Genomic DNA, 26583 nt, shown 5'->3' on the forward strand with positions numbered 1-26583 from the left:
TTTCTCTTGTTCCTGCAGGTCTACTGGGAACTGGCCCAGGTGAGGGCAGCAGGCCTACTTCTCCTGGTGGTGGTTGTGTGGTGGCGGTGGTGGCAGGAGCCAGGACTAAGGGCAAGGGGGAGCCGGGAGCCCCAGGTAAGACTAGATCCTCTTAGACAGATGGACAGTGGACAGGGTGGACTTCCTCCCCTTCCACCCTGGAACTCGGTGGGGCAGCACACAGAGTCCTTGGTCTGGGTGTGGGGCCTGGGTGCCCAGAGGGGGCAGCCGTTTGCCCTGCGAATGAGTGCTGCCTGCCTGGAACTGGCTTCTGGCCCAGCAAAGGTTTTGACCTTGGAGCGCAGCAGCCTGGGGCCCAGCAGTACTCTGGGGTGAGGAGTAGTGACACTTTGCTGGTCAGTTAGAGAGAAGGTGTGTGAGAGCCAAGGGTTGCAGGTGGGTGTGTCAGCTTTTCCATGGTTGCTTATCTCTGCTTCAGGCTGTCGTCATAATCACACAGGGAAACTGAGGTTTGCCCTGGGTCCTCCAGTGAGTGGGTATGACACTAACCTGGGAATGGAACGAAGTCTCCCAGCTCCTGGTACAATGAGCTCTCTTCTACACCCATTCCTGCGTTTCCCCAGCCTCTCTGGGGCCAGAGGAGGGATTCTACATCTCCCTCCCCAGCCTTCAGATTCAGGACGAGCTGGGCAGAGCTGCTGAGGGGTAATGGGGAAGGCCGCCGTCTCTGTGGCCCTTTACAACGGGCATTGCCTCCTTCAGCTCCCATGGTAAGGAAGGCAGCCCTGTGAACTTACCCACTGGGTGTCAGAGCCCAGTGAGTGGGATTCTGGGGCATGGTGGGAGATACTGAGGGCACAGAACCCAGGGAGTGACAGTGGGGAGGGGTGGCAAAGGTGGTCTTTTCTCCAGGAGTCCTTTCTGATCATTTCCCCATTCCCTCCCCTCTGGATGTCAAGCACCTACAAGTCTTGGGGGTCAATAGACAAGTGGGCCTTACTGGGGGATGGGTGCAGGGGTGGGAGTGGGGGGCTGAACCTAGGGTCTCCACTAGGTCTTCTGTTTATTCGACCTACCTGCAAACCTGGTGGGGAGGAGGTGATGTGCTCTTGGCTGCTGGGCCTATGCTACCTGAGTTCAGGGGCCCCTTCCTTCCCAGCACTGAGCCTCATTCCCTAAGAAGTTAAGTTAATTAGCCTTGGAGCCAGCCCACTTTCTTTAAAAAAAAAAATTTCTTTTTAAATTGATTTTTAAAAAGAGAGAAAGGGAGAGGGTGAGAGAGAAACATCAATGGGAGAGCAAAATATCAATCGGCTGCCTCCTGCAGGTACCTCACTGGGATCAAGCCCGAAACCCAGGCATGTGCCCTGACCAGAATCACACTACCAACCCTTTTGTGCACAGGACGAAGCTCAACCAACTGAAACACACCAGCCAGGGCAGAGCCAGCCCACTTTCAACTCTAAAATATTCCCGACCTAGCCCTAGCTGGTTTGGCTCAGTGGATAGAGCGTCAGCCTGTAGACTGAAGGGTCCCGAGTTTGAATCCGGTCAAGGACATGTGCCTGCGTTGCAGGCTCAACTCCCAGTGGGGGGCATGTAGGAGGCAGCCAATCAACGATTCTCTCTCATCATTGATGTTTCTATCTCCCTCTCCCTTCCTCTCTGAAATCAATGAAAAAATATTTTTAAAAAATAATAAAGAAATAAAATAAAATATTACTGACCTAGTTGGCATAGACATATACTCATAAAAATTGAGTCTGCACTTGGCACCCATGCCCACAAGTGCCTGCACATGCACGTGCGCATGTGTACACAGGTGTTCACATGCACTCACCCACAGGCATGCTCCGACATGCACACAGATGCTCACCCAGTCACCATGCACTCAGATGCCTGCCCACACACCACACTGTGCCCATTCTGGGTCAGGAAGGGGGAATCCTTGGTCAGAGTCACAGCCCAGCTTGTATCTGGCACTGAGAGTGAGGTTTGAGGGTGGCTGTGACCACAGGTGCTCCAAGAGCGGGAACACAATGGAAGGTGGGCTCTGTCCAGGCATTCATGCGCTATCCTGCCCAGCTGGCCCAGTCCTCCAGGCTGATTAGGGCTTGGCAATGGAGTTGGAGCAAGGGTGTGGGGGAAGGGCCATGTCAGCTGTGCTGGCACCGTTTGTGGCTGCTGCCACAGAGGAGGAAGTGGGCTGCCTGTGGTCATTGGGCCACGGTGCTCACAGGCTGGGGAGGGGGGTGTCCCACTGTTCTTCAGGGTCCCACAGCGTGCATGCCTGGTGGAAGTGGAGGACGGGAATGCAGAAAGGGTACTCCTCTTGGGCGGTCTGTGCACTTTCCAAGGACTGGGGCCCAGGGGAGAGGCCTGTCTATCCGAGGGGTTTCCGGAGGCTCACTTCCTCTGGGCTGCCCAGGATGTGGTTTCAGAGCAGGACTGACCAGCCTTCCATCGGAGGCTTGCTCTGCGGCCTTGCCTGTGAGGGAAACAGCATTTGGCCAGTGGATTAGGCCGACTGACCAGGCTTTCCAGTGCCAAGGCTGGCCAGGCCTTGATGGAGGCTCGGGGAGCCCTCTGCCATGACACCCTCCACAATCCTGGCTTCAAGGCAAGGCTCAGAGCATTAGGTTTGCGGCCACAGCCCCCTGCGTGTGCGTGGCCATGGCTGGGCTGCATCTCTGGGATGAAGTAGCTCCAAGCCGTTGTATGAATGAACCTGGGCAAGTGGCTTTGATGCCCAGTGCCTCGGTTTCCCCCTCTGACAAATGAGAGAATGATAGCCTTTGCCTTTGTGGAGTTGTGCCAGAAACAGCAGATAATGCATGCAAAGTAGCTAGCACTGTGCCTGGCACATTGTTAGTAGTTATGTAAAGCACTTAGCACCGGTTCATGTAACTGTTCACGACACAGCGAGTGGTGCTTGCTGGGGTGATTATTTCAGATGGCCTGGGCACTGGCCCAGTGTCACAGGGCCAGGTGGCTGAGAAGCCGGGCCCCTGGCTCCCTTATGCCCCTGGATTCTGCCTTCAGAGGCCATGCTGGAGTGGGAGGGTTCCGTGGGTTCGGTAGGTTCTGTGTCCTCCGAGAAGAGGAACTCCAGGGTGAAGCAGCTGTGCCCACTCAGGGGCCCAGCCCCCTCCTGCTCTTCTCCCCCTCACTCTCTTTCAAAGAGAGAAAAATAGATCTCATGACAAATAGAGGGGAAAGGCAGTCGGAAGCTGCCTGCTGCCCCCTCAGGCCTCCCCCTCGCCCCCCTCCCCCCCTCCGCTTACCTCATCCCCCTTCCCCCTCCGCCCAGGACATTGGGCTTGGAGAAGCTGAGGCTGGCAATGAGGGGGTGGATGGTGAGCCCTCCTGCCAGCCTGCCTACACTTCAGACCCCTGGAGTCAGTCTGGACTGGGGATGGAGGCGGACATCTGGGACTGATGGCGGCTAGAGGAGTGGGGAGAGCTAGAAATAACCGCCACACACACATCCTTGACAAATGCCAGTGGATGGCAGGACCCTGCCTGTCTCTCAGAGAAGGTTGAGCTGAGCTTTGGCCTTTGCTATCTGGTGCCAAGAGGCTTGGGACCTCAGGTGTGGGAGTGGTAATGATGGTGGGGTAGTTGGCAGGTGCTGGGAGGCTAGAGGGCTGGAGATTGGCATTTCCCCGGGCTAAGAGTGTGAGGGCATCCTGAAGGTTTAGGAGCAAGAATTCTGCAGGCATCAGACAGACCTGGGTTCACATTCTTGCTGGATATGCACTGGCTGTGTACTTTTGAGCCAGGGACTGGACTGCTGTGAGCCTCAGTTGCCTCATCTGTGAAATGGGTCATTGTGACCAGGGCAGAGGAGTAAAGGAAGGCAGTGGCTGAGGAGGCCAGGGAGGTAATGAAGGAGGTTGGGTGGGGCAGGACAGGGAGCGGAGTCTGGGTTTATCAGATGGGGAAATGGGGAACACGGGGGTTTAGGCCGGGGGTGATGAGATCTTAAAAGACCCACCTAATTACTGAGGCAGAAGGCTGTGGGGGCCAGACCAGAGGATGGAGAGCAGTGAACAGGCAGGTGCAGGGCCTGGGGCGGTGGGAGTGCAAAGATGGGGGCATCAGGCGGAGAGAAGAATGGACTTCAGGATAGACTGCAGAGCAGAAATGATGGTGTGGCTGTGTAGGGAGGAAGGGGGAGGAGGAAAATGACCCCCAGGTGTCTGGCCTGAACTCCTGGGCAAGCACTGGTGCTGCTGGGAGAGGGGGGGCACTTGGGTGGGGAACACGAGTAGGTGTGTTTGGGATGTATTTGAGTACCTCTAGACCAGTGGTTCTCAACCTTCCTAATGCCGCGACCCTTTAATACAGTTCCTCATGTTGTGGTGACCCCCAACCATAAAGTTATTTTCGTGGCTACTTCATAACTGTAATGTTGCTACTGTTATGAATCGTAATGTAAATATCTGATATGCAGGATGTATTTTCATTGTTACAAATTGAACATAATTAAAGCATAGTGATTAATCCCCAAAACAATATGTAATTATATATGTGTTTTCCGATGGTCTTAGGCGACCCCTGTGAAAGGGTCATTCGACCCCCAAAGGGGTTGCAACCCACAGGTTGAGAACCGCTGCTCTAGAGCGTGGTGAGGTCAGGGAGGCAGGTGGTTCAGGAAGGTCTGGGCTGAAAGCCAGGAGGTAGCATGCACAGCCCAGGCTGGGGAGGAGAGGGTTCAGCGGGCCTTTGGTGGAGGCTCTGGGTCCAGGTCCAGATGACTGTCCTTTGAAGGTCCCTGCCAAGGTGCCCGGGAGGGCAGGCTTGTGGTGGCTGAGCTGCTGTTTTCACAACAGCCCCGGAAGCTTTGGATCATGTCTGTGGCTGTGTTGGGTAAACAGGTGCAGTGGAGCAGCCAGTCGACAAGGCCCAAGGCTGGCTCAGATGTCTGCTTGCGGTGGGCTGTGGGTGTTGGGGGCTGGTGGGTGGCGGGGAGAGAGGAGGATTGCAGGATCTTGTAGTATCAGGGCTGGAAGAAGCTTAGAAGTATTTATTGTCAAGATAGGGAAACTGAGGCCCTGAGCAGGACAGCAGCTGGCCTGGGGCCTGCCAGTGGACTCGGGCTTCCTTTGCCCAGCCCCGTCTCTTCCCAGAGCAGCAGACAAAGCAGGCCACTGCAGGGCTGGGTGGCTTGAGAGAGCCCCTTTACCCCCGGATCCAAAGAAGTTTGGAGGCTCCTGGGAATGGGGCTGGGAGCTGCACTCAGCACAGCCTCCTAGGCCGGATCATTCCCTTTTACAGATGACGCCAGAGCGCCATGGCCAAGCTCTTGGGGCACCCAGGGCAGACCAGGTCTGAGCTAGACCTGCCCAGCCCACACCCAGGCCCCCACCTGCCAGGGGACGGCACACCACAGTCCTGCCTTTCTCCAGCTTTCTTCTGATCCCTAAAGTGCGGGGACATCATCTGGGGCCACTCCCCTTGTGGGGATTGACAACAAAAGCCTTAGGGGGCCATCTCCCCTTCTCCCAAACACAAAGATGATTGTCAACAATCAGGAAAATCATGGCACCTCTGTGGGTGCAGAGAGAAGGGCTGAGGGGTAGACTCGGGGCCTGTCCCTGTGGGGGCTGGTGGAGGAGCCATTCCCTCCCCAGCCATGTGCACGTGCCCTTTGCCCCACTGGAGGCCAGATGGACAGTGCTGGGGCTAGAGAACCAGAGGGTCCCTCTCTGCCTCCCCCGGAGCGGCCCTGTTGGCTTTGTGGCTTTGGGTAAATTGCTCCACCTCTCTTGGTCAGTTTCTGCCCAGTGAAGGTCATGTGTGGGTGCCTGGCATAGCCATCCCACCTGCACAGGTTCAAGCCCTCCCCTTCTGTGTGCCAGGCCTGTGACTGCCTCATCCTCATCCGCATCCTCATCCTCCAGCCTCTGCTGACTTCCCCTCAGACAGGGGGCAAGAAGGCAATGCGCCTGACCTCCTTACTCCTTCCCTGACCCTCCCACTCCTTCCCTGGCCCACTTTGGACTTTGTTCTGGGCCAGCAGGGACTTCTTCCGCCTCCCTCAGTGGGGAAGCCCAGCCTGCCCGACACCCAGCTGCCCTCCCTTCTCCCTCATCTCCCAGCCACTGTGCCCCAGGAGCTGCCTTAAGAAAAGCTACATTTGGACTTTCCTGAGGCCAGATCCTAGTCAGACAAGTGTGGGTCCTTCAAGGCTTGTGCTTATCTTTGAGCATGTGGGTCTCTGTGCGATAAATGCAGGAGTGTGGTAATGCCCTGTGTGGTCTGCCTGGGCCTGGATGTCTGCCGACACCTGAGAGCCAGTGAGTTGGGTGTGTTTCTCAGCGTGTGTGTCACTTGAGTTGTCATAGGCGTGTGTATATGCCTGTGGCTGCAGCTGTCTGTGTGCGTGTCCAACTGCAGGCAGGCTTCTCGTGTGTAACTGTGTTTGGGTTGGTGGGTGTGCCACGTGTGCCATGTGTGTGGTTATTCTGGGAGAGGACCTGACCTGCCCCCACCCTGGCTCCTCACACAGGCCCCCTTGTCCTCAGTCCTGCCATGAAGGGGCCTTTCTTCCTCTCTCAGAGGTCCTCAGGGGTTTCTCCCTGTGGCTGAGCCAAGGGCGTCCCCAATCCTACGGCTAGCTGGGGAACTCAAAACCTGTGCCTGGTGTGGGCGATGCCCCTGAGGAGGTCCCCCCCCACACACAAACACACATGCTGGCAAGAGCAGGTGTGAGCCCATGCCAGCCAGGGTTCCAAGTCCTGCTTCACAGACTCTTCCAGACCCTCTGGCTGGGCAGCCCCATGGCACCTCTGCTCATCCTCAGACTGAAGCTCTCCTTGACCCCCCAGCCAACAGGACCTGCAGCTCCCATGCTGCCCTAGCCCCTCTCCCTCCCTTCATCCTGCTCACTGCCTGAGCAGTGGTCATAGCCTCCTCTAAGTACATGTTCATGTGACTGTCCCCACCAAGCTGTGAGGTCTATGGGTCTGGCATGTCTTGTCACTCTGGTGCGGAGAGCTGGGGCGGCCTGGGGCTGGGGTGGGCTGCCCCCCATCATGTGCAGATTTCACATGCATGTGTTTTCTGGGAAAGAGGGCCCAGGTCTTTCATTGGCTCTTAAGGTATAGTCACCCCTTTTGCCACTGCAAGTTTCAGTCACGCTGCCCACGCCTCTCCACGGATTCCCCTCTAATTCCAGTGGACTGGGCCCACAGTGGACTTTTTGAATGTCCCTGGGACAGTTAGGTGTTTTCTATGGGCTGAGAAGGGTGAGCTAGAGGCAGAGACACTGCCCAGACAACAGACCCAAGTCCTCTGCAGGAGCGGGATCCCAGACACCTGCACAGGGTCCCTGCTGGGATGCGTGGGTGGGTGTGGGGGGGAGTAGGCGCTGGGCATGGTGCCAGGGGGCACCTGGCTTCTTGGGAAGTGGGGAAGGATCCAGGGCTTCTTTTAGAACTGTCTGGAAGGATACATGGGAATGCAGGAGGACATTCTGAGGGCACTGCATATGCAAAATCAGGAGGCTTGAAAGTGGGGCACAGGCTGAGGCAGTGGCTTTCTCCAAGGTCAGCGGGAGCCAGGAGCTCCCAAGCTGTGGGGAGAATGAATAGAAAGGGGCAGGAGTGGTGGCAGGGAGGAGGGGTCTCTGGGGAAAGGGAGGAGAGTCTAGGCCAGCGGTCGGCAAACTGCGGCTCGCGAGCCACATGCGGCTCTTTGGCCCCTTGAGTATGGCTCTTCCACAAAATACCATGTGCTGTTGATACTTTGGCTCTGTTGACTAATGAGTTTGCTGACCACTGGTAGGCCATTAGCAGTTCTGTTTTGATTGAGTTATTGTAGTTTTCCATTGACCTTAACTACAAGGCAGGCTAATGCTCAGAGAGATGCCCTAAGGCAGTGGTTCTCAACCTTGGCTGCCTTTAAATACAGTTCCTCATGTTGTGACCCAACCATAAAATTATTTTCGTTGCTACTTCATAACTGTAATGTTGCTACTGTTATGAATTGGCGCGCGGGCTGGATCCGGCCCGTTTGAAATGAATAAAACTAAAAATAAAAAAGACCGTATCCTTTTATGTAATGATGTTTACTTTGAATTTATATTAGTTCACACAAACACTCCATCCATGCTTTTGTTCCGGCCCTCCGGTCCAGTTTAAGAACCCATTGTGGCCCTCGAGTCAAAAAGTTTGCCCATCCCTGTTCTAGAACCACTGCCCTAAGGCTGTGGTTGGCAAACTGCGGTTCGGGAGCCACATGTGGCTCTTTGGCCCCTTGAGTGTGGCTCTTCCTAAGCCTTAGGAGTACCCTAAGTAAGTTAATAACAATGTACCTACCTATATAGTTTAAGTTTAAAAAATTTGGCTCTCAAAACAAATTTCAATCCTTGTACTGTTGATGTTTGGCTCTGTTGACTAACGAGTTTGCCGATCACTGGACTAGGCAGTGGCTGGTGTAGATGGGGCGAGGGAGCGGATGAGAAGGAGCCTTGGGGATGAGGCCCCTGTCTTGGGGAGGAACAGGTGTGGGGAGCACCCCCTGCTGTGGGTTCATAGCTGGTCCTCCTCCCAGGACAGGACTGGGCACATAGAGGCTGGCGTACAGGCCCTGGTGGGGGCCTTGGAAGGTCTTGCTTACCCTTCCTCCCCACCCCCTGCTCTTCTCGCTGGGCCCACTTCCTGGGTTGTGAAACCCTTGTGGCCTCCTCACTTGCTTCCGTAGGGGAAGGCCGCCTGGGGAGGCCGTCCTCCCAGCCAGGCTGCTACCCGCCTGCCCAGCTTGGCAGCTTCCGCCACACCCGGCCCCTGCCCTGTTGCAACTCTGCCAGGGCCAGCCCCGCTCCCTGCTGCTGATCACACTGCCGCTCACTCCTCTTTCCTTCCACCGCCTGGGCCTCGTGTGACTTCCCCCCGCCCCCTCCTTCATTCAACCTTCAAGGCCTTTGTGGACTGGACTGCGCAGGTCCAAGCAGGGTCTGCGTCTCTAGGAGGGCCTGGTCCAGTGATGGCGAACCTATGACATGCGTGTCAGAGGTGACGCGCGAACTCATTTTTTTGGTTGATTTTTCTTCGTTAAATGACATTTAAATATATAAAATAAATATCAAAAACATAAGTCTTTGTTTTACTATGGTTGCAAATATTAAAAATTTTTTATATGTGACATGGCACCAGAGTTAAGTTAGGGTTTTTCAAAATGCTGACACGCCAAGCTCAAAAGGTTCCCCATCACTGGCCTAGTCTGACACCACCGCCACCCAGTCTTGGTGGTGCTTTCTGTGGGTAGGCAGCAGGTGCCGCCCCAAGGCTGGGCAGGAGAGGGTTGCTTTAGAGGGGGCATCTCTGCTCCTCAGGGGTCTGTTTAAGGGAGCAGAGCTCAGACCCCCAGGGGGCCTCAGCTGATGTCTCCTCACCCTGGTTTACTGGAGCTCTGCCGGCCACCTCTCACTTGCCTGGCACACTTTCTAAGGGACCCTCCCTCCAAGTTCACACACTCCAAAAGCCTAGCCAAGGCCTTTCTTCTCAGGCCACCTCTGCTCCTCTGTCCAGTGGGTATCACCCTGTGGCCTGTGAGGCAGAATCAAATGCCAGGGAAGGGCTGGGGTGGAGGGGCCAGGTCAGTTCTGCGGGTCGGGGGACCCTCATTGTCCTTGGTTTCCCTGTCTATACGTTCACATCAGTCTCTAAAGGCCCATCTCTTGGAGATAGTTTGGCTTGCCGGGTTTTATTTTCCCCTTTAACAAAGTCGTTATCAAACAGTTTACACACAATTGTAGAACAGTTAGAAAATGCATTCCTGTTCCTGGTGGTGCCACCCCTCAGGCTATGTCCCCTCCACGCCTCCATTGCTGGAACACACTCATGTGCACGCATGTGGATGTGTAACATGGGTATTTGTCCTCTGTGTCCTGGGCGCTCCAACCAGTCAGCCCGACTCTGGTCAGCTCAATGCCAGCCTTACCCACTGCCCCAGACTGGCTGCAGCAGGTTTCCATCGCCCTGAGGAGGTGCCCTGCTCTGGCCTGGCCGAGCACCACCTCTTCTCTCTGGTGCTGGTCTATGCCAGGGTGAGGAGCCTTTTCCCCCCTGAGACTGGAATCCAGTATTGCCAGGCCTCCCCTGTTTTGAAAACGGGAAGCTGACCCAAGCAGCTGGGACAGGAGGGAAGGCAGCAGTTCAGGGTCTGTACCACCCTCATTGTATAGAAGGGGGTGTCCTCCAGGTCACCCTAGGACCAGCCTGCCGGGGGCTGGGTAGATAGACTCTGATCAAGCACAGGTACCTGTCTCCTGCTGTCCTCACCTCTCTGTTTTCTCTGTCTTCATGAGTGTGCTGTGTGTGCTGCCCCTGGCCCATTTATTTCTCCACTTCTGCCCCCTTTCTCCCTTCATCTCCTCTTTCTGACATGGCACACTGGGAAGAAGGTGGCAGGCCTGGATTCAAGTCCTCCTTCCACCATTTCCTATCTGTGTGATCTGAGGCAAATCACTGAGCCTCACTGAGCCTGTTTTTCCATCAGTAAAATACCCATCCTCGGGACCTGCACAGGGATAGAAGATGTGAATGCCATTACACGGCCTCAGAAAATGACAGTCCTTATAAGTGGGGGCTCTGAGATTGGCACCCAGACGCTTTGACTCCAAGTCCAGTGCCCTCTGCTTCACTGGGCTGCCTTCACTTTAGGTTAGAGAAGCAGCAGCATAGAGACTCAGAGCCCATAGGCAGCCGGGAAAGGCCTGGCTGGCCTCCGCTGGCTCCAAGGAGATGGTCCCCACGGAGCCCTGTGCGGGGTCCAGCCCCTGCCACCTCCATGGCCCTGCAGAGCGGTGATGAGGCTGAGCCAGTGGCCTTCCTGTGAGCCTGGGCCTATTTGCATGGGGCTATAAATAGTTGGCACACCTTGCTTTTGTGCCGTTATTTTACCTCCTGGCCTTCCCACCAGTGTTCAGACGCCCTGTGAGGTAGGTGGGCGACCCTGGCTCCACTGTGCAGTGGGGGACTGGTGTGCAGGGCCCCGGGGCCCCTTAGCGTCACACAGCGATGGAAGGAGATACCGGCTCATGGGGTCTCTCTCCCTCCTGGGGTCCGGGCAGTAAAGTTGGGGTAGAGGAGGTGGTAGAGCCTGGCAGGACCCATGCTCTGGTTTTAGACCTAGGAAGTTTGGGCGTGATGACCTAACCATAGGGTTACTGCCAACGAGGCCCAGGAGGTCTCCCTCCATGTGGCACTGTGGCCTGGTGGTACAGGTTTGGGGCCAGGGCCCACTGTGGTTGTGGTTTTCCCCTGGTGGCTTCTAGCTAACTGTGAGCCAGCAGCTGCTCTGAGTGTGGCTGCAGAGAGCTAGAGGCTCAGCCCGGGCTCTGAGACCCCCATTCTCTCCTCCGTGAAACTGGGTGGTCTCCATGGACAGCTCCTGGCGGGCCACCTGGAGGCCCGGGAGTCGTGGAGTCTGAGGGCCATCTGGGCTGGGCCTCACGGGGAGGCAGTGGGAGGAGGAGCCACCAGCAGGTGTTTGGCACACTCTCTGCTTCAGGGCGAGCAGCTCCGCGTTCCTGGAGACTTGGCTGCCCTGACTGAGAAGTGGGCTCGTTTTTCAGGACTGTCTTCCCAGGCTGGTGGGTGGGTGGAATAGAGGCGGGGGGGAGGGGGGCGGTGAGTGCTTTGTGCACTGAGAAGGGAGGTGCACGGGTGAGAAATGGGTGCTGCCGGCAAGAAGTAGTGGTAGCGTTAAAAAGACCCCCACCTGAGGCCCGTGGGGTTGATGTTGGCTCTTGTCCTACACAAGTTCTTGTCAGGATGGTCCTGCACTAAGGGACCCTCCTCATCTGGGAATGAGGGCTGAGCCTCAAGGTGGCCAAGAACCCTGCATGGAGTCCCACAGCCAGGGCAGCAGTGGTGTTAGGGTGTTGCCACCAGGCAGCTTGACCCCCCAGGGCCTGGCCAGGCCTCCTCTCCCCCAGGAGCCAAGCCCCTTTGTCCCTGCCCACCTCCTACTCAGCCCTCGTTCCCTGAGTCACTCAGAAAGTCCAGTGTTGCCCTAGCTGGGTCTCCAGGTTATTGCTCCAGTTGTATTGTCCCAGCTGGGTCTCCAGGTTATTGCCCCAGCTGGGTCTCCAGGTTATTGCCCCAGCTAGTCCTCGAGGTTGTCTTATGAGGAAGCATGAGGCTGAGCCATGTCTGGTGGGCTCGGACCCAGGGAAGTGGATGCAGACATGTAGCAGTGTATGCTGTACAGGGAGGGGCCCTGCTGGTTATTCTGGACTCTCAGGGGGCACTCACCTGGCTGCTCCACCCATTGGACGCTGGGCCAGGCAAGGTGGCAGGAGGGGCATGATGTCCTTTCTTCCTGGGGGTTTGGGACCCTCACCCAGACTCCTATACCCACTCCCAGCCAGACCCATGCAGCTCACTCTTTACATCAACATTGCCTGAGTGCCCACCACCTGCCACCCACTCCACGTCCTCGCAGGCACACACATCTCCACAGCTGTGCAGCCACACCACACGCACCCTCACACACACTAGCTCGCACACTCATGCGTGCTCAGCCCACAGCTGGCTCTCTTCCCTTCTACTGGGAGGTCATGGTGGCTGGCCTGGCTGGACTCAGGATGAATGAAGGCTTTGGGGCCTGGGCTCAGATGTGAGTTCACACCCTCCCCCCTCATTCCCTCTGAGTAGGAGCCAGGCCCAGGCAGGGGACATGATGGCTTCTGCTATGGCTGCTGGCCTCAGAGGACTGGCCAGGCTATTGGGCTGGGCTGCAGGCTGAGGTCAGTGTTTCCTGTGAGCTCATCTGGCTGGGAGCTCCCAGCAGACCCGCTGCTGCTCTGGCTGCCTATGGAGGAGCCAAGGGAGCCATCCCGGGGCAGGGTGGCTGCTTCATGTGTGCACATACATGTGCATGGGTAGGGGTCAGTGTCTGAGTCTGCCACTCTGCGGCCTGAGTTCAGGATGGAGTAGGAGTACATATATGTATGTGCACATACATGAGTGAGTGTTCCTTCAGCCAGGGCTAGGGAGCACCCTCCTATGTGGTGCCTAAACCCAGAGCCAGTGTCCAAGTAGGTGTATGAGTGTGAAAGCGTGGGTTGCGCATGTGAGCATCCATCATGACAGCCTGGAAGACCCTCAGGGTCATCTCCTGAAGTGACCCTTGATTTGAGGAATGGAGGAGCGTGGGGCCAACTTGTGTGGTTTACAAAGCAAACTCAGCATTACATTGAACATTAAAATAGTTTTATATTTAGGAGATAATTTGTTTGAAAGTGCAGGCCAACTTCCGGGAAGGCAAGAGGCCCCTGACCCCCAGGGGCTCTTGTTCAGAAGGGTCAGGCACAGTGCTGTGTGCGGGGCCTTTCACTGCCCCGGCCTCTGAACGAAGTGGGCGCTTCATCAGTGGAACTCCAACTTTAGGTTCTGGCTTGGCCTCACAGTGACTGTTTCCCCATTTGAAAAGTGGATGTGGTCATTTTGGCGCTGCTTGTCTTCCTGGGTATTTAGGAGCAAAAAATTTTGAAAACCAAGAAGGGCTGTGTGGCAGGGCGTGGGAGGAAGGGGCACTGTCCTTCACATCTTGGCCAGCACATGCTGGGTACCAGGCACATAGTAGTAGATGTGTTCAGCTGGGTATTAAAGGAGGCATTGAATGACTTTACAAATGGTTTTGGAGAGGCAGTAAGAGGTCCCCGCCTGGAGTGGGGGGTCCCAACCAAGGGGGCTGTGCCAGCAGCTTTTGCCTGCTGTCCCACTTCTAGTTTTACCAGGGATGCCACAAATCTTGACTTCCATAAAACTTCTCAGCTTTAACGTTTTAAGCGCCATGTGGACCACACTCAATGCTGTGAGAGCTCTGGGGGGAGTGGATATCTGACCAGGGCTGTTCCCGCTGGCTCTGCCCTGCTGGCCTGCCTCACTCATTCTTTCTACACAACCCCAGCACAGGCCCCAGCATGGCACCGTTCCTGCGCATCGCCTTCAACACCTATGAGCTGGGCTCCCTGCCGGCCGCGGACGAGGCAAGCCAGCCCTTCTGTGCTGTGAAGATGAAGGAGGCACTCAGCACAGGTAGGGCTGGAGGCTGGACCCTGGAGAGGTGCAGCAGCCGGTGGAGCTGGGAGTCTGGGCCTAGTGGGAGGCAATGGCGAGGCCCAGCCTTGTGCCCCCAGAACCTCTGAGGGATCCTTCCTCATCCTCATCTCCCTGCCCAGCCCAGCTATGGATGCAGGACAGCGGAGGCCACCTCGTGCCTGTGGGCCTCCGGCACTGGCTGCATGGAGCCCTCATTGGGCTCGAGGCTCTGGCTCCTCCTCACCCAACAGTTTCCACACGTCCATGTGCCAGGCCCTGTGCGGGCACCGAGGACATCACAGGGCTCCAGGGATGGCCTAGCCCTGCCCTCGTGGGGCTTTCCTTCAGGTGGGGGAGCCAGACGATGAGTCCTGTGAAAGGGAAGCTGAGAGTAGGCACAGTCCCAGGCTGGAGTCAGGGACGTGGTCCTGGGAGAGAAGACCATTCCTTCTTGCGTCTGCCTTCATCTGGTGAGCCCTGGCTCATCGTTTAGGTCTCAGCTGAGCTGTCTCTTCTTCCAGGAGCCTTTCCACCCCTTAGGCCGGGGCAGGTCCCCTACACGGGCGGGTCTGGAACCGGCCTTACCCACTCCAATTCCATGACAGCTATGATCTAACATTTACTAGAGGCATGAGCTGGCCCATGTCTCTGCCTGCGACTGAGGCGCCAGGAGGGCAGGTACCAGGTGTAGCTTTTCGTTCTGCCATGTTCCTTGTCTCCAGTATAGTGGCTGGCATGTGGCAGCTCTCAGCACGTGTTCACTGAGTAAGTGCGTAGGGAAGGGGACAGCTAGGTAGGACTGGAGGACGAGGGTCCCAGGAAGAGGGAACAGCAGGAAGCAAAGGCCTGGCGATGGGACCTGGCAGGACGCCCATGAGGAGCTGCCAGAGTTCTGTGTTCTGGCGTGTGTTGTGAGAGGAGGAGGCTGGTGAGGTGAGCAGAGCACAGTCGTGCAGGCTGAGCAATGGGACTCAGTCCCAAGGACACTGGGCAGCCCTGTGGGCCATCGGGAGAGAGCCAGGCGGATTCTATCAGGCTGAAGAGTCTGGCAAGTCTGGGACGGGAGGGACCGCGGGGCCCCTGCCTGAGGTGACTGGCGTGGCCCCACTGCAGAGCGCGGCAAGACGCTGGTGCAGAAGAAGCCCACCATGTACCCTGAGTGGAAGTCCACGTTCGACGCCCACATCTACGAGGGCCGCGTCATCCAGATCGTGCTGATGCGGGCAGCTGAGGAGCCCATTTCCGAGGTGACAGTGGGAGTGTCCGTGCTGGCCGAGCGCTGCAAGAAGAACAACGGCAAGGCCGAGTTCTGGGTGAGGGGCGCGTGAGCGGCGGTCCTGTATGCATGGGTGTGCGTGCGTGCGTGCGCACACGGGGAGTGAGCATGGCTGCTGGGTGCAGCTTTGCAGCTAAAACCGCTGAGTTCGAATCCCAGCACTGCAATTTACCAAATCCTGGCTTTTCTGTAAAAAGGAGGAGCTGCTAAAAGACCCTACCTCAGTGTCGGTGGCTCAGATGAAACGAGCAGCTGCTGTAAAGGGCTGATCGCAGAGCCGGCACAGGGTGGGTGCTGACGCGAGCCAGCCTTGTTATTGAAACGACCGTTTTCCCTTTTGATTCTGTGAAGGTAGGATGTGCCCATAGTAAAGCATGCCACACTGAAGGTAAAAGTGAGTCTGGCCCTAGCCCCGGCACCAGGCTCCCTTCTCGGAGGCACCCGTTGTTCCCAGTGCTGTTGGGAATCTTTGCAGATATTCCAGGCCCAGGCAGGCACTCGGGAACAGCAGTTATGGTCTTCAACAGCGAGAAGGGGAAGGCTGAGGGTCCACTCACCTGCCAAATCAGGACTCCGCGCACACATGTGGCCCTTGTGGCCACCGGTGCCAACATTGGCAGAGAAGCTCCGCCCCCCAGGGTCACATGTGGTCCCCTGCCGCCAAGCTGTCCCCACTAGAAAAAGACCTGTGACCATCAGCCTCCAGGAAGGGCTGAAGGCATTGGGCCAAGAGAGTTGACTCAGGGCTGCACTGACCCTTGGCCAGTCAGGCAGCGGCACTTGCTGAGCTCTCTGTCCACTACCCGGAGGGACAATGTCAGTCACCAGGCCTGGGTTCTGGGGAGGGGAGGGTCCTGCCCTTAGAACCAGCCAGTCTGTTGAGGAGACGGACATGCAGAAGCCCTGACAGACGGAAAGCCAGCACGTGTGAAAGTGGGCGGGTGTCGGTGCCTCTGCTTGTGCAGGGGGACGCGGGTCTGGGTTCTCATATCCTTGTGAAGGGGCAGTGGTGTTGAGGGTGGGGAGTTTCCCTTCCCACTCTGTTCCCAGGCCAGGCGGCCAGGCTGGGTGTGGGGTGGATCCTTTCACTTCCCCAAATGTAATAATACCCCTGAGTCGGGGGTGGGGGCGGGGCTCAGGGGCGGGGCCTGTCCCTGCCCACACCAGGCAGACAGGTGCCCTGCTAGGCGGCCAGGACTCCCTTGGCCTTGGGGGACCAACCATGGGGGCGGGTTCTGAGTCGGGCTGGGCCCGGGCCCGCCCTCATTGATCCCCCACTCCTTCCCCCACCCTCACCCTCACCCCTGCAGCTGGACCTGCAACCCCAGGCCAAGGTGTTGATGTCTGTGCAGTATTTCCTGGAAGACGGAGGTAAGACCTGCCCTACCTGGGCTGGGGGTGTAGGTTCAGAGGCCAGAGCCAGGACAGAGGTGTAGAGAAGCAGCCCCCACCACCGATCCGTCCATGGCCACCTGGGAGGGACTGCGGGTTGTCCCCTGTGGCTGTGGCTGACCTCACCATTCCATGGCCCCCAGATTGCAAGCAGTCTCTGCGGGGTGAAGACGAATCCATATTCCCAACAATGAACCGCCGTGGAGCCATTAAACAGGCCAAGATCCACTACATCAAGAACCACGAGTTCATCGCCACCTTCTTCAGGCAGCCTACCTTCTGTTCTGTGTGCAAAGAATTTGTTTGGTGAGGGCTGGCTGTGCCCACCAGGGGGCTGGGGGAAGGGAGGGCCACACCCAGAGCCCCCCCTTCTCACCCTGCCTGGGGATTTGCCTTTCAGGGGTCTCAACAAGCAAGGCTACAAATGTAGGCGTAAGTGTCTCCACAATCTGGTTTGTATGTACATGTGTGTGCATGTGTGCCTGGCGGTGCCTGGGTGTGATCACAGGAGAGCCTGTGTCTCCAGTGTGTGCACGTGGGAACGATAGCTCTGTTCCGTGAGTGCAGGAATTGGCTTGCTCCAGTTCGGAAGCCCATTCTGCGTAGCTCTTCCTAACTCTTTGCACTCAGTGACATCACATTGGTAGCCTGGAATAGGTCACAGTGGAGAATTCACAGAGAAGTCAGCCCCTGCTGCACATCCGGGCCCTCTTCCCCCGGAGAGGCTGTCAGGCCTTGACCAGCACGCCCCTGGCTGCACCTGTGCTTCTGTTAGACGTGTGTGCATCTCGGTGCCCACCAGTGAGCACACCTTTCTCCACAAGGGTGCATACACCAGGCAGTGCGGGCTGGTCGTTAGGAACAGGCTCTGGAGCCAGACTGCCTGGGTTTGAATCTGGCTGCACCATTTCCTAGCTGTAGGGCCTTAGGCAAAGTTACCTAACCTCTCTGTGCCTCAGTTTTCTCATCTATAAAATAGGGATAATAGTGCCATTGTGGAGATCAAGAGGGTTAAAATATGTAGAGCTGTGTTTTAAGTGTGGTTGGCACATGGTAAGCATTCTATGTAAGAAGCCTTGTCATGATTGCACATGCTGTGTGTATATGTCTGAGTTAGGGTGCATCTGTCCGTGTATGCATGTGCACGAGAGAGCGCTTAGGAGCTATTTGCTGTCCTGGCGCATAGGAGAGGGAATGGGGGCAATCCTCCATGCCCCTCACTTCTGCCCCCCTCCCTGCCCATCGGGACCCCTTAACCCTTTCCTAAACTCTGAGACCCACGAGATCGGCCATCCTCCTGCCCCATCCGTCTCAGCCCCTCCTTCGAGGGCTGGCAGGAGGAGAAAAAAACCGAGCTCTGGGCCGAGGCCTCTGTGGGGTGAGGGTGTGGGCGGTTGGGAGAACAGTGGCTTTGTGTAGGGGGCTGGACTGGGCCTGCTCACAGACTCTGCCCTTCCCGGTGCCTTCCCATCCCCCGCCTGGGCCTGCGCCTCCTCAAGAATGCAACGCCGCCATCCACAAGAAATGCATCGACAAGATCATCGGCCGGTGCACCGGCACCGCGACCAATAGCCGGGACACCATAGTGAGGCTGGGTCCAGGGCGGGGGTCCGGGGGTCTGGGGGGCTTGGCCTGGTGGGAAGGGTTTGGGTTCTCCCTCTCTCTTCCCTGTGGGGCTCGCCCATCCCCCCATTTTTCTTGTTCCTTCCTTGGATCTCAGGGTTGCCCAGTCCCCAGTGGAGTCCTATTGGCATCTTGCCATGCATGGGGTTGGGGGAGAGCTAGGGGTTGAGGAAGGGGCTGGAGCTGCCCTGTGACCCTTGACCTGTGGTCCCTCTACCCCAGTTCCAGAAAGAACGGTTCAACATCGACATGCCGCACCGGTTCAAGGTTTACAACTACATGAGCCCCACCTTCTGTGACCACTGTGGCAGCCTGCTGTGGGGGCTGGTGAAGCAGGGGTTAAAGTGTGAAGGTGCGTGCCACCAGCTCTTGGCCTGCGGGGGGTGTGGGGGGGTGTGGGGGGGATACTCCAAGCTGTGCCTACCCACTGGACCCCATAAACTCCACTTAACTGCTGCTGCCTTTGCCCTCTCGCTGGGGGATTTCACAGGGGGAGGCCTTGGGGAGCCCTCCCCCCTGGCCCGACTGGCTCTACCATTTACCTGCTGTGTGACCCCTGGACAGGAGGCCCACCTCTGTGAGCTCTGCAAACACAGGTGTGCAGGTGTCACATGGGGCTCGTAGAGTCAGACCCAGGGTCACTGCTGCCGAGAGCGGGTGCTCCCCAACGCAGAGGAGAAACCGGAGATCCCTGCGGGAAAGGGGACTTTTCCAGGTCGGCCCGCACATTATTTAAAGGGTCAGAATTAGGTCCCATATCTTTGATTTTTTTCTTCTTTAAATAATGAACGATTTGAAGTGGCTTTAGATACATTTTCTTCTAAAGACAGGAAACCCAGCAGCCCCCACCAAAGCCTTCCCCTCCCCACCTCGTCCTCTCCTCCACGCCTCCCTGCCCTTGGCTGGGTCCGCTGGCTGCCCTGCCTGGACAGGGGCCTGACGGGCCTGCTTCTCCCTCGCCCCAGACTGTGGCATGAACGTGCACCATAAGTGCCAGAAGAAGGTTGCCAACCTCTGTGGCATCAACCAGAAGCTCTTGGCTGAAGCGTTGAACCAAGTCAGCCAGGTGGGCAGCGCCGTGGGGACCCGGGACAGAGGGCTGTGGGGTTGGGGATCAGGGCTCACGCCCTCTCCTGGGGAGCCACAGTGGGGGGCTTGATGCCCAAGACCCCGCTTCTGGAAGGTCCAGCTCCAGGATGAGGCAGCAGAGGGAGGTGGCTTACCCCCTTAGAAATCAGTTATTCCAGCAGTTCTGTGCTTGAGCGTGAACCTGCGGGGGGGTGGGGGGGGGCGGAGGGATGCAAGGTTGAAGCACTTGAAACAAAGCCTTGGTGTGTGTGTGTTTTTTTTGCGTGTGTTGGGTGTGGTGGGGCTCAAGGGCTACCACAAAACTTTAAGGTAAAACTCTAGAATCAATCACAAGTGGAGGCAACACAAACATCTATTGAGTAACGGGTTGGGAAGGTGGTATCCAATTTACAAAATTTTTGTTTGTAATTACGGCCTTCCAGACCACCGGGCATCTCTGTGCCGCGGGCAGAGTGTGTGTGAGTGTGTGTGTGTGTGTGTGTGTGTGTGTACTGCTTGGGGGTCCCGCATTGGTATGGCCAACTGTCTGGCCCATCAACTGTCACCCCTTTTCCAGAAAACCCCTCGGAAGCCAGAGACGGAGTCTGCAGAGCCTTTTGGGATCTACCAGACTTTTGAGAAAAAACTAGAACTCATGGGAAATTTTTCCCTAGGTAAAGGGCCTGTTTCCCCAGGAAGGTCCCTACTTCCCACTAGGGCCCAGGATGGGGCCCGGCTCCCTCCCACCACCCTGGGAAAGGAGCCCTTTCCTCTCTGAGGCCCCCTACCCAGCCCACCCCTGGTTCCCCGGGGAGGGGACTCCGCAGCCGGAGACCTGAGTCTGAAGTGCCCTCTCCATCTCTCCAGCAGACTCTGGGACTTACGGCAAGATCTGGGAGGGCACCTCCAAGTGCAAAATCGAGCACTTCACCTTCCACAAGGTCCTGGGCAAAGGCAGCTTCGGGAAGGTGAGGGGACAGTGGTCCTGAGGCAGCTCCAGGGACCTAGTCGGGTGGGGCTCTGGTGCCCTGGCCCTGGGCCCGGGCCTGTCCTGCTCAGTAGTCCCACTCGCCCGCCCGCCAGGTGCTGCTTGCGGAGCTGAAGGGCAAAAAGGAGTTCTTTGCCATCAAGGCCCTCAAGAAGGACGTGGTTCTGATCGACGATGACGTGGAGTGCACCATGGTGGAGAAGCGGGTGCTGGCGCTCGCCTGGGAGAACCCCTTCCTCACCCACCTCTACTGCACCTTCCAGACCAAGGTGCGGGGCCTCCCACTGTCACTGCCGCAGGGGCTACCGCTCCCCGCAGCCTCCCACTCAGCCCCTTACAGCAGGGTCATGTCCCCGCCTCCTACTCCCCGGGCAGGGCGGTGTCTCCCCCTCTCACGTCCCCCAGGGCAGCGGCCCTCCCCTTCCTGTGCCTCTGCTCACCCCCCTCCCCACCCCAGGAGCACCTGTTCTTCGTGATGGAGTTCCTCAACGGGGGGGACCTGATGTACCACATCCAGGACAAAGGCCGCTTTGAGCTGTACCGGGCCATGTAAGTACGGGCCCAGTCGGGGGAAGAGCCACTGCCGGTCTGCCCTCTGTTCACTGTTCCCTCTCCCTGGAGAAGCCACGCTGGGCTAGAGCTGGGTGAAGAGACTGGGGGTAGCCGGGTTCCACTGTATGGGACACCTGGGTGGTGGGTGAGCTCTGGCTGGGTGCACAGCACAGACATGCTGGCTCCTGTCCCCTCCGTGGACCTCAGCCAGGGCAGCCTCACACTCAGTGATCCTGCACAACACAGGAGCTGGTGTGACCCCCAGGCTAGCATGCACCCCCTAACCGTGTGTGTGTGCGTGTGCACGCATGCATGTACATACATAGGTACATCAATATAAATGCGTACGCTCTTACAGAAAATTGTCTTATTTGGAGCATTTCCTTCATAATTTTCTTTCCTGCCTTGGCTGCTAGCCTCCACTTGCCTGATACAAGATGTGCTCGATCAGGCCCAGGTTGTCCATGGAGTTATTTGCAGCATTTCCTGCCCCTGGAGGTGGGGATGAGGGACCGGGGAGAAGCAAGGGCTGGTCAGCAGAAATTCCAGAACACTTTGTCTCTCTCTCATATCCAGGTTTTATGCTGCTGAGATAATCTGTGGACTCCAGTTTCTACACAGCAAAGGGATCATTTATAGGTACGGGGTGATAGGGAGCGGGGGAGTGGGGGTGTGGGGTGAGGGCAGCTTTCAGGAAGGGAAGCTCGAACCCTCTGTAACGCTCTGAGTGGAGTCGGCCCCGCTATGGCCCCATCTCCACTTGGAGTCAGTGTTTAACTGGGTATTTGCCTAAACCTCCTACTCCATAGCTAGGATTCCTGGTGGCCCCTCAGCTGAGGCTGGCATGGCTCCAGAGGCTGGGAACTCACTGCCCACCCCATACCCGGCCCATTGGCGGGAGCGCGGTACCGAGTGGCACAGTGTCTCCCTGCAGTCGGTGCTGAAGCCATCGGAGCACTGTCAGCTTCCTCCAATAGGATCTGGTTCCACAAATTCCCACCCAGTGAATACGATCCCATCCGACAGCAGATTACTGTGCACTCATCAACGGCTGAGGCCGCCAGGCCGGTGGCTCAGTGGTGAGAGCACCGGCCCGAGGACAAAAGGGTCCCGGGTTGATTCCCAGTCAAGGGCACGTACCTTGGTTGCAGGTTTGATCCCCGGCCCCAGCCGGAGCACGAGCAGGCGGCAACCGGTCGATGTGTCTTTTGCACACTGGTGTCTCTCTGTCTCGGCCTTGCTCGATGCCCTAATGTGGGGTGAAGTCAGGATAGGTTGTCAGGTGGATAGCCAGCCATGGGACAGTGTATATTGCATATTAGGGCTCATGTTTTAAAAGGTGAGGTAAGATGGGTATTATAATGAGCTTTTTAAAAAAATATGTTTTTATTGATTTCAGAGAGGAAGAGAGAGGGAGAGATAGAAACATCAATGATGAGAGAATCATTGATTGGCTGCCTCCTATATGCCCCCTTTTGGGGATCAAGCCCACAACCCGGCCATGTGCCCTTGACTGGAATCGAACCCAGGACCTTTCAGTCCTCAGGCCAATGCTCTATCCACTGAGCCAAACCAGTGAGGGTTTATTATGAGCTTTGGCCATACTTAGACTCACTCTAGGGTGGTCCTGGCCATCGAGGTGAGTGGAAGGTGGACTGTATGTGCTGTTCACCTTTTCCTGGTACTTGTCACCATGTGCATAAATTACTCAAACAACCAACTACGTAAAGCAGATACGGTCCCTGCCCTTGTGGAGTCACACAGAGCTGAACCCAGGCCACTTCCACGGCAACCAGTGAGGCGACCCTGGGCCAGTGACATCGCCTCTCTGAGATTCATTTGGGGCTGGGAAAGCAGGTCGGCGTGTGCCCAGCCTGTAACACACAGTGGGTGGCTCGCCCAAAGTACCTATTTTGGTGCCTCTTTTTCTCCTGCTGCCTTTTCTCTTCCTCCTGCCCTGGTCCGCGTGGGAAGAGTTCTTACGGGACTGAAAACGGGAGCTGGGTCAGGAGCAGAATTGACTCCTGCTGACCCCTCCCTCTCCTTTCCCCTCAGGGACCTCAAGCTGGACAACGTGATGCTGGACCAGAACGGCCACATCAAGATCGCCGACTTCGGGATGTGCAAAGAGAACATCTTCGCGGATAAGAAGGCCAGCACCTTCTGCGGTACCCCCGACTACATCGCCCCCGAGGTGAGCCGGCACCCGCCTAGCCTCCAGCCGGCACCTCATCTCACCAGGGGGAGCCAGGAGGGCCTCCCTGAGATGACGATGTCTGTACCAGCCAGGAGGGTGAGGAGGCCTGGCCGGGCTCCTGCTCCCAGCCCTCAGCTCCCGCACCTTCTCCTGCCCAGATCCTGCAGGGCCTGAAGTACTCCTTCTCCGTGGACTGGTGGTCCTTCGGAGTCCTGCTCTACGAGATGCTCATTGGCCAGTCCCCCTTCCACGGTGACGATGAGGACGAGCTTTTCGAGTCCATCCGTGTGGACACGCCGCATTATCCCCGCTGGATCACCAAGGAGTCCAAGGATATCCTGGAGAAGGTGGGAGGCCTGGGCAAGGCTGGCTCGGGGCAGGAACTGGTAAATACGGGATCGTGGGAATGCCGGGATCCTCACTGACGCTTCGGTCCTGACGTGTGGGGGTTGCTCTCTCATCGCATTCGCCGGAGCTCCGGTCTGAGCAGCCGGCACTGAATCGGCCTGTCATGGTGACAGTGAGTTAGGTCAGGAGACAGACAGACCTGAGGCTAAACACTCAGTCTGTCCCCTTATCTGCACAATGGAGCTATGCAAGAACCCGAGTTGTTGGAAGAAATCATAAATGTGTGCTGCTCCGGTCTGTGCCAGTCAGACAGCAAACACTCAGTAAACAGCCCCTGCTTTTACTCAAGTCCCGGCAGCCCCCATCCACAGCCTGTGGTCTTGGGGGGACCTGGGAGCCAGAGACAACACCCTCAGCTCCAGTGGCCTGGGCAGCAGCGCTGGGCTGAGCCACCCTGCCGGATGCCCTGGGTCTGCTTGGGTGTGTGCTGAGGGTCCAGTTCCCTACCGCCCTTGGGTGCTAACCGGGGCCCTTTGCTGGGTTGCAGCTGCTTGAAAGAGACCCAGCCAAGAGGCTGGGAGTGACTGGGAACATCAAAACCCACCCCTTCTTCAAGACCATCAACTGGACCCTGCTGGAGAAGCGTCAGGTGGAGCCGCCCTTCAAGCCCAAAGTGGTACGTGACCCAGCTTCCTTCCGTAGGGGCCATGTGCTCCGTGTTGCCTGCTGCCTTCGGGTGGGCACTTCCTTTGCCCTCCTCTCTCCTGTGTCGTTCACCTGCTTTCTCCTCCCCCTCCTTCCAGCAAACCTGCTTCCCGTCCTCCCTAGCACATTCAGTCACAGCCTCTACCCTGATAGCCTCCCCCTCTCTCCCCTCACTCAGTCATTCAACAAACACTGGAAACTCTGGATCCAGCCATTCCTTTACCTATATTTTTTAGTGCCGCTGTGTGCAGGGAAATCAGGGTTCAGGCTCCCCTTCTTCCGTCCCTCCATCCATCCAATCCATTTTCCAATCAATACTGGAAACACTGAGTGCCTGTAGGGTGCAGACTGTGCTGAGCTGCTCAGCAAAGTGGGAGACCCAGTCCCAGAGCTGGAGGAGGCCCAGCTCCACAGAGATAAGAAACTGGAACACAGATGACCATTCATGATATGACACAACAGGACAAGAGCTAAGAGCTGTTACAAGGCCACACGTGATCAGCTGTCATCAGGCGGGTCTGTCAGCAGGAGCCCAGAATGCATAGAAGGCATGCATCTGAGAGGAAGTGGGACTGGGGGTATCTGGGAGGCATTTCAGGTAGAGAAGGGGTGATTCACACAAAGGCCCCAAAACCGCAGAGGCCACCAAGGAGCCAGCAGGAGAGCGGAGAAAGGCTGGGGCCAGAATTCTGAGCACCCCGAGCCCCTTGGGAGTTGGACTCAATGGCCCTTCTCTGGTCTCAGTTCCACCTCCCCACTCCTTTTCTCTCTGCCTCCCCTCCTCCGTCAGGACGCTCTGTCCTGCTGGACAACCTGTGTGAGGTGATGTGTCCATCATTGTGCCTGGAGGTCACAGAGCACTTTTACTGCTCAAACTTGGTGCCTCCTGGGCTGGGCACGTCACTCCCAGGCGAGGCCGGCTGCAGGAGGATCAGCAGCTTGTCTCAGACCCGCTATGACAGACAGAGAGACGGGCCTACAGATTGCAGGCAGGGTGTCGATTGGCAGCTCGTCAGTAGAAAGGGTGGGCCTGTGGCGAGTGGCCCAAGAAGGCCTCAGCGCCAGGGAGAGGATGGGCCCAGAAATGGGCCCAAAAGACCAGAAATCTGGGTTTTTATGTCAAATTGCCCAATTTAAAAATATTGGCTCAAAGGCCATTAAAACCCACTGCTAGTCAAAATGATGTACTTGCCACCAGCTCGGTTTGGCCTGAGGCCACCAGCTTAAGATCTCTGTCACCATTTCTCTGTGTCCTCAGAGGCGGAACTGGCGAGCTTTTCCTGTGGACAGCCCCATAGTAAATACTCTAGGCCAGTGGTCGCCAACCGGTGGGCCGCGGACCACTGGCGGCCCGTGAGGTCCGAAAGGTTGGTGACCGCTGCTCTAGGCTTTGCAGGGCAGATGGTTTCAAAGCAGCCAGAGGTGATATGTCGATGAGTGGGTGTGGTCGTGTACTAATAAAACTTTATTGCCCGGCCGGTATGGCTCAGTTGTTAAGCATTGACTCATGTACTAAGAGGTCCCGGATTCGATTCCCATTCAGGACACATGCCCAGATTGTGGGCTCAATCCCCAGCAGGGGGTGTGCAATAGGCAAATGATTGATGTTGATGCATCGATGTTTCTCTCTCTCTCCCTCTCCTTTCCTCTCTCTCTCAAATCAATAAAAACATATTTTTTAAAAGCAAAAAGCTTTATGCACATTGACATGTGAATTTCATTTCATTTTCATGTCATGAAATATTCTGCTTTTGGTTTTTTCCTAGACATTGAAAAATATAATAGCCAGTCTGAGCTTGTGTGCCCAACACGAGCTGAGAGACAGGTGGTGGACGGGGCCTGGCCCTGGGCTGCGGTTTGCCAGACGCTGCTCAGGACATACTGCCCTTTCCCGGCCCGGGCGCAGGCTCCCTGCTGGCTTCCCTTGCCCTTGGACACAGCGGCCGCTCTGGCCGGGCCTCTCTCAGGCTGGCGGGAAAGACTCCCTTTTCTGGTCCTGCGAAGGACAGCTCTGGCCTGCCCAGCCCGACAGGGTCCGAGGTGTGTGGGAACCTTGGAAGGCTGCCCCTTGGGCCCCGCTCACCCACCCTACCTTGTGCCTACAGAAATCCCCTGGAGACTACAGCAACTTCGACCAGGATTTCCTGAATGAGAAGCCGCGCCTCTCCTACAGCGACAAGAACCTCATCGACTCCATGGACCAAACAGCATTCTCTGGCTTCTCCTTCATCAATCCCAAATTCGAGAGGCTCTTGGAAAACTGAGGTTCCCAAACACGCCACCCCAACACCCATCCCAGCCAAGGAGCCTGGGTCCATCAGCACTGCCTGCCCACCCAGCCCGGGCAGAGCAGGCTTGGCCCCCGTGCATCAGCACC

General features: G+C 57.1%; 1 protein-coding gene across 4 annotated transcripts; it reads left to right on the forward strand.

Moving 5' to 3' along the window:
* PRKCD (protein kinase C delta) lies at positions 1 to 26577 on the forward strand. Of its 4 annotated transcripts, none has more exons than XM_015571073.1 (18): positions 1 to 135; positions 13927 to 14054; positions 15171 to 15370; positions 16644 to 16704; positions 16869 to 17031; positions 17126 to 17157; positions 18225 to 18310; positions 18571 to 18700; positions 19314 to 19414; positions 19994 to 20090; positions 20284 to 20384; positions 20500 to 20673; positions 20862 to 20953; positions 21533 to 21595; positions 23012 to 23150; positions 23312 to 23500; positions 24049 to 24177; positions 26312 to 26577. In XM_015571073.1, exons 2-18 carry the CDS (start codon positions 13940 to 13942, stop codon positions 26468 to 26470), a joined length of 2031 nt encoding a protein of 676 aa, XP_015426559.1. In that variant the 5' UTR covers positions 1 to 135; positions 13927 to 13939; the 3' UTR covers positions 26471 to 26577. The 4 variants fall into 4 exon arrangements, with proteins under 4 accessions (XP_015426559.1, XP_006754734.1, XP_015426566.1 ...); XM_006754671.2 differs by having other exon boundaries at positions 13932 to 14054; XM_015571080.1 differs by having other exon boundaries at positions 13932 to 14054; positions 20287 to 20384.
* The last annotated feature ends 6 nt before the right edge of the window (positions 26578 to 26583 follow it).

Source organism: Myotis davidii, unplaced genomic scaffold (assembly GCF_000327345.1).
Source record: "Myotis davidii unplaced genomic scaffold, ASM32734v1 scaffold111, whole genome shotgun sequence".
In the NCBI taxonomy this organism is placed as follows: domain Eukaryota; kingdom Metazoa; phylum Chordata; class Mammalia; order Chiroptera; family Vespertilionidae; genus Myotis; species Myotis davidii.

What these genes read in the sequence shown, in the direction of transcription:
- PRKCD (XM_015571073.1), top strand. Translation starts at nt 13,940, where the DNA reads ATGGCACCGTTCCTGCGCATCGCCTTCAACACCTATGAGCTGGGCTCC. An exon ending in CCAATAGCCGGGACACCATA is followed by an intron (nt 18,311 to 18,570) that starts GTGAGGCTGGGT and finishes CCTCTACCCCAG; the next exon opens with TTCCAGAAAGAACGGTTCAA. An exon ending in AGCAAAGGGATCATTTATAG is followed by an intron (nt 21,596 to 23,011) that starts GTACGGGGTGAT and finishes CTTTCCCCTCAG; the next exon opens with GGACCTCAAGCTGGACAACG.